Source organism: Lucilia sericata, unplaced genomic scaffold (assembly GCF_015586225.1).
Source record: "Lucilia sericata isolate MDLA Ls3-8-SP2 unplaced genomic scaffold, ASM1558622v1 Contig000073F_arrow, whole genome shotgun sequence".
Taxonomy (NCBI): Eukaryota; Metazoa; Arthropoda; class Insecta; order Diptera; family Calliphoridae; genus Lucilia; species Lucilia sericata.
The window spans coordinates 687,208-694,944 of record NW_023994107.1 but is presented as its reverse complement, the minus strand read 5'-3'; the positions used below and the strand labels follow the sequence as shown (position 1 = coordinate 694,944).

The window sequence follows — 7,737 nt, the reverse complement described above, 5'->3', positions numbered from 1 at the left end:
TAAGTCGTAATTTTAAGCAACTAATGAGAGTTAAAGTAATTTTACTGAAGTGGTCATTTATCGATCCATCTTCACTAATGTCGGTAGGAAGATTTCAGTTCCCATAACATTTGTTTATGTTGAATTGCATATATCTACTCGTATTTTTATGCAGTAATGAGCGTTAAATGAGCACTTGTACGCCGATTTTTGTTCATACAAATATTGTTTATGTCGCATTTTTGAGCCAGTAATGAGCTTTAAAGTAATTTTCTAATGGGGACCTTAATAGGCGCATAGAGTAGCGGCTCATACAAAACATGTTTATGTGAAATTTCATCGCGTTACTGCCAGTAACGAGCGTTACAGTCACTATCTGAGGGGGACCTTATATGGAGGGTGGGGTCAGTTATAGACCGATTTCCATTATATTTGATAAAGAGATATTGCCCACTTTCAATAAGGACCGATACTTATAAAATTTGATAGAGAGCTTTTGGCTCGCACGAAATTTGTTTATGTATAATTTTACTTACTTACATTTTTGAGTCAGTAATGAGCGTTAAAGTCATTGTATAATGTAGTCCTTATTGGGGGGTTAGGGTCAATTATGGACCCATCCTCATAAAATTTAAAAAAATGATTTTAGTTCCTATAAAACTTTTTTATGTCGAATTTTATTGTTATGTATATGCTTCTTAAGGTAGATATGAGCATTAAAGTCCTTTTCTGAAGGGGACCTTATGGGGGGTAGGGTCAATTATGGACCGATCCTCATAAAATTCTACGAAGAGATTTATGTTCCCATAAAACATGTTTGTGCCGAATTTCACAGCTATTGATGCTTCTCTTAGCCAGTTATGGGCGATAAAGTCATTTTCTGAAGGGGACTTTATATGGGGGGTAGGGTCAATTATGGGCTATCCTTATAAAATTTTACAAGGATATTTACGTTCCAATACAACATGTTTGTGCCGAATTTCACCGCTATTGATGCTTCTCATAGCGAGTTATGGGTGATAGTCGTTTTCTGAAGGGGACTTTATATGGGGGGTAGGGTCAATTATGGACCGATCCTTATAAAATTCTACGAAGAGATTAACGTTCCCATAAAACATGTTTGTGCCGAATTTCATCGCTATTGATGCTTCTCTTAGCCAGTTATAGGCGATAAAGTCATTTTCTGAAGGGGACCTTATGGGGGGTAGGGTCAATTATGGACCGATCCTCATAAAATTCTACGAAGAGATTTATGTTCCCATAAAACATGTTTGTGCCGAATTTCACAGCTATTGATGCTTCTCTTAGCCAGTTATGGGCGATCCTCATAAAATTCTACGAAGAGATTTATGTTCCCATAAAACATGTTTGTGCCGAATTTCACAGCTATTGATGCTTCTCTTAGCCAGTTATGGGCGATAAAGTCATTTTCTGAAGGGGACTTTATATGGGGGGTAGGGTCAATTATGGGCTATCCTTATAAAATTTTACAAGGATATTTACGTTCCAATACAACATGTTTGTGCCGAATTTCACCGCTATTGATGCTTCTCATAGCGAGTTATGGGTGATAGTCGTTTTCTGAAGGGGACTTTATATGGGGGGTAGGGTCAATTATGGACCGATCCTTATAAAATTCTACGAAGAGATTAACGTTCCCATAAAACATGTTTGTGCCGAATTTCATCGCTATTGATGCTTCTCTTAGCCAGTTATAGGCGATAAAGTCATTTTCTGAAGGGGACCTTATGGGGGGTAGGGTCAATTATGGACCGATCCTCATAAAATTCTACGAAGAGATTTATGTTCCCATAAAACATGTTTGTGCCGAATTTCACAGCTATTGATGCTTCTCTTAGCCAGTTATGGGCGATAAAGTCATTTTCTGAAGGGGACTTTATATGGGGGGTAGGGTCAATTATGGGCTATCCTTATAAAATTTTACAAGGATATTTACGTTCCAATACAACATGTTTGTGCCGAATTTCACCGCTATTGATGCTTCTCATAGCGAGTTATGGGTGATAGTCGTTTTCTGAAGGGGACTTTATATGGGGGGTAGGGTCAATTATGGACCGATCCTTATAAAATTCTACGAAGAGATTAACGTTCCCATAAAACATGTTTGTGCCGAATTTCATCGCTATTGATGCTTCTCTTAGCCAGTTATAGGCGATAAAGTCATTTTCTGAAGGGGACTTTATATGGGGAATAGGGTCAATTATGGGCCTATTCTTATAAAATTTTACGAAGAGATTTATGTTCCCATAAAATATATTTGTGCTGAATTTCACCGCTATTGATGCTTCCCTTAGCCAGTTATGGGCCATAAAGTCATTTTCTGAAGGGGACTTTATATGGGTGGTAGGGTCAATTATAAAATTCTACGAAGAGATCAACGTTCCCATAAAACATGTTTGTGCCGAATTTCACCGCTATTGATGCTTCTCTTAGCCAGTTATGGGCGATAAAGTCATTTTCTGAAGGGGAATTTATATGGGGGGTAGGGTCAATTATGGACCGATCCTTATAAAATTCTACTAAGAGATTTATGTTCCCATAAAACATGTTTGTGACGAATTTCACCGCTATTGATACTTCTCTTAGCCAGTTATGGGCGATAAAGTCATTTTCTGAAGGGGGCCTTATATGGGGGCTATGCGAAATCGTGGACCGATATTGTCCATTTTCAATACCAAACAAACTGCATGAACTATAAGTATCTATGCAAAATTTCAGCTCGCTAGCTACTTGCATTTGGACTCTATCGTGTTTTCAACAGACAGACAGACAGACAGACAGACAGACAGACGGACGGGCATGGCTAGATCGTCTTAGAATTTAATAAGGACCCAGAATATATATACTTTTATGGGTCTTAGACGAATATTTCAATGTGTTACAAACGGAATGACAAAAACAATATACCCCCCATCTTTTTTGATGGTGTGTATAAAAACTCAAAAGAATTTTAAAATGTTCATGAATTTGAAGGTATTTTTATAACATAATCTTCTAGAATTTCGAAGATAGCGACGTTGATTTTGATTGTAGGAGTGTAAAATTTAGCCGGAACATGTATTTTAATACGTTTAGACTATAGCCAAGACTATGGTCAAGACCATGGACTAGACCATAGACTAGACTACTAGACCATAGACTAGACTAGACTACAAACTACGGCTCGCGAGCCAAATGCGGCTCTTTGGATGTGGAGCTATGGCTCTTTAGTTTCATACGCAATTTTTTTATTTTATAAAAAAATATATATCTTTCTGAATAGATTAACGAGCAGTGTTTGTAAAAACTAAAAAAACAATTCGCAAACGTTTCTACAATATACACAACATTTCAACTTTGTTTAATCGTTCTGTATGTGAGACAACTAACAAATGAAATTTTAGAGTCGTTTGTGAAACTTTAAACAACACGTTATGATCCAAACTTTCTAAAGCTATACAAACCTATCTCTCCTATTGAATTTGTTCCATGTACAAGTTAGTATTGTAAGAAAATTTTTAATTATTTCAATTTTTAGTTGAAAAGTTCCCTATAAACGATGGGGTATCATGAGCGCTCTTACGATATGCCATTAGATAAAATGTAAAACATAATCATACATTCCGAAATTTTCGTGTTTTTCGAATTAAAACATATTTTTTGGAAATTGAAAATATAGTAATTAAATAATTACTTAATAATGTAGAGAGTTTGAACACAGTTACCCAGGAAAAACTTACATTGAAAAGTAATGAGTTAAAAAGCTAATAAAACCTCTTTTCACTACTTCTTCATTAGCATTTTAAGTCATTATTTTAACACGGTGATGTGATTGGAGGCAAGTACTTCTACGCACGCTTACTAATAGGAAGTTAAAGAAGTACTTGCAATTTCTCTTACAAAACAGTTGTTGAGTAAGTTGTTTTGTTTTTTAATAATAAACAGATCCAGCTAGAATACAAACCAGGGACTTCGATTTTTTAGTCAAATGTTCTACACACACTCCTTAGCTTTTTTATTGCGCATCAAATAATGGTTTTCACAATCAAAATTAATTTTGTTTTATTTTTTGTAAAACACAATTCTTAAAACGCAATTAATTAAAATATGCAAACAAAATGACAAAGACGAAAATAAGGTACTTCTATATCAGATTATAAGAAAGTCATTACTAGAGTACTTCTAAGTAATGCAGACGGTAAGTAGTAGTTATTGAAAAGTAAGTAGTTATGGAAGTACAACCCATTACCGAGTTTTTGCTGGGTAAATACTAAAAACTTGTTCTATTTAAAAACTTCAATATTTAAATATTGCGCGTTTTAGAAACGTTTTACAGTGATCTATAAAAGATTGATATATTTTTGACATACAATTTTTGCTATAAATAAGGTACCACAAAGCGTATTATGGACCGACCCATCCTTACAAAATTTGGTAATGAAATTTTGTATCCTACTTGTTTGTGTTGATTTTCATCACTATACTTGTATTTTTCGTCGTTTTCGAAAGTGGACACTATATGGGTGGGTAGGGTCAATTCTGAATCCATCCTTATTAAATTTGGTACAGATATTTTTGTTCCTATAAACTTGTTTATGACGAATTGCACCACTATGCTGGTATTATTAAGCATGTTATGAGCGTTAATTAAATCAGTTATGAACGTTAAATTTATTTTCCGAAGTAGACCTTTTAAAAGGGGATTGGTCAATTATGTTTATGTTATGTTTGTGTTGAATTTTGTCATAATACTGCTATTATTAAGACAGTTATGAACGTTAAAATCAAATTTGGAAGATAGATTTTTGTTCTTATAAAAGTTGTATATTTTGAATTTCGCCGCTATATTGCTACTGTTAAGTCATCGTTAGTCATTTTCTGAAAAGGACCTAATATTGGGGTCGGTAAAATATTTATCTCGATTGCCGCCAAATTAATATATTACTTTATACTGTATTAGCTGCGTCATCAATTTTCGTGATTTTTACATTTCCTGATATGTTTCCAAATACCTTTTAATTGATAACACTGTCGCCCTACTCTAATAAAATTCTATATTTTTATATAACGAGTGTTTAAAAAATGCATTCGAATGACCCATAAAAATTCAAAAAGTATTTGTAGTCAAAAATCTATAAGAAAGATTCCTTGCAGAATGTCCTGTAGATAATTAAACCAACTTTATGTTTTTGAAGGGAATTCATAAAGTATTTGTAAAATTTTAAATAAACAACAATTTTGTGGCTCTTTTAAAACATATGTTTTGTAAACTGTAAATTTTGGCTCTTCCGACTCAAAAGTTTGCCGACCCCTGGACTAGACTATAGACAAGAGTACAGATTAGACTATAGACTAGAGTAGTCTCTAGTATAGACTAGAATTTAGACTATATTTGCCACAGTGTGTATAGTTATAATATAATATTTCTCTGAAATCTCAAAATTTCTTATTAAACGAATAAAATGTATACCATAATATAAACCTATGTATATACTTCATATTATTTTTTATAAAGTATGTATATAGATTTATGTCTGTTCATATTTTATGAAGTATTAAAAATTAACACCTCTTTTGTGGCTGTTCCTTGTCAAGAAACAAACCCAAAAGCATGTGCTCAACTAATGAAGCTGAGCAATAACCATGTGACCTTTTTATATAATTTTTATATGTATATCATAATACTCATTTGAATGAACCCTTTTTTAATCTGCTAATTAAGAAATTTTAATCATTTCATAATGATGGCGAACTTTTCCACGTTTTTTCTTTAAAACAACACAAAAAATAAGAATTTTCTCGCTAAAAATGTCAAAGTTACAAAGTTATTACAGCACAAAAAAAAAGTGGAAGAAAGTTGTGTTAAGACTTTTTATTTGATGGAAGTTTTTCATTTACATTTGTTGCGATTTCACGTAATTTCTTTAAAATTACGTTTATTAAAGCGAACTTTCAGTTGCAGAATTTAATAAACTATGGTTGTACATTCTAAAAAATATGGGCATTTATTAAAGCGCAGCACACTAAAAATATATAGTTTCATTTGCAACATCCAAATTTCTGTTGTTGCAAGTAAAATAAAATAATTTTTTTTTTCCTAACTGACATAAATATACTTTAGCATAATTCTATAGAACCTCATATTAAGTCCTATACATATGTTTGTAACCATAAATATACTTATTAGATGCTTTTTAAGTCGATTTATTTTTAAATTTTAAAAGAAGCAAATTTTAATCCCATTTCTTTTATTCGAAAGATCTTTTATGTCAAAACATTTGAAAACTATTTCGGGCATATGAACACCGAGTCTATTGCTGATAAAGCTCATTCTGGACTTAATTTTTTTGATCATTACTGGACTTATGTAGGTATGTATGTTAGGAATATTACGAACAATATAAGTCTCCAAGTCGTCAATTGTTGCACGAAGGCCCTGGATCGTATTCTTACTGGCTCTTTTTATGTTTTTTAAAACAAAATTACTTACTCAAATACCTCTTTGTAAGCGAAAGTATTAAGTTCTCCTTTAACTCGCTATTTGTAAGTACTTTTTTAACTATCTATTTGTAAGCGAGGGAGATAAGTACTTGACTCCAATGACATCACTGTGTTAAAATAATGAGTTTAAATTACTATTCATGTAAATTTTTCCCTGGGGTGTTAATCTATCATGATGATTTGATATCATGAATAACAATATATTCCAAAAGAATAGATCCATAAAATGTGGCCTTCCAAATTTTTCACTTAATTATGGTTCGATGCTGGTCATAGCCTCCTATTGTATTAAATAATAATCATGATGTAATCAAATAATTTTAAAAAACATTTTTCTTTTAATTTTAATTAATTTAACTTATATATCTAACAGTCTTGTTACAACACGTATTAACTCATATTATTAATTTAATGATGGTGGCAAATACTTTAAGGGTTTGGTAGAAACTGCTTCCACGCTCGTATCCTTTAGCATTGTTATACTTTCTACGGAACTTTCTTTTAATATAGGAGCTTCAGTTGGACGTTTGATGATTTCGAAAATCACTGGAGGTTGTGTTGGGCGTTCTTGTTGAACTGAACGGAATTGTTGTGATTTGCCATCGAATTCATATACTGGCGTTTGTTGATTTTGGTGAAATTTCGATGATCCTGGTATGGATTCAAAGTCATTGTATACAGCCTGTTTAGCTCTCTCAATATCTTCTGGAGTTCTATATTTAATAAATTGTACACGAGGTTTTTGTCGTTCGCGTATTTCCTGTAATTGACTTTGAAGATCCGCATTATCCGTTTGGCGTTGAAGTACATAAATATTAAGAGATTGTTGTTTGGCCAATTGTTCAGCCGCCAAGGAAAATATTTTATTCTCAGGATTTTTAATAAAAATCACACGTTGTGGATGAAGTAAGTTAGCCAAACGTTTGGAATCTATGACATCGTTTATATCATCAGGCGCTGTGTATAGAAAATATTCGGTTTCTTTAGCGGGCTCTAAATTACTACTCGATGAATTGTCCAATTCTGGCTTATAGTTATAACCTTGGTCAGCTGCTGCTATTATAGTAATTATTGAGCAGAAAATCTAAAATTAAAAAAAATATATTAGCATAAACTCGTACTATGTAAAGATGTTCTGCACTCACCATAAATTTACGCATGTTTGCTTATCTTACGTTATCTCAAACTCGACTCTTTGATGTTATAAACGTATTTAATTCGGCAATTTAAGACATCAGCAATTTTATATGCGAATTT

General features: G+C 32.7%; 1 protein-coding gene across 1 annotated transcript; it reads right to left on the bottom strand.

Annotated features, from left to right (window-relative positions):
• Window positions 1–6,883: 6,883 nt before the first annotated feature.
• LOC119616448 lies at window positions 6,884–7,640 on the bottom strand. Its single transcript, XM_037972794.1, has 2 exons — window positions 7,626–7,640; window positions 6,884–7,564 (listed from the first exon to the last, which is right to left on the bottom strand). Exons 1-2 carry the CDS (start codon window positions 7,638–7,640, stop codon window positions 6,884–6,886), a joined length of 696 nt encoding a protein of 231 aa, XP_037828722.1.
• Window positions 7,641–7,737: the final 97 nt, after the last annotated feature.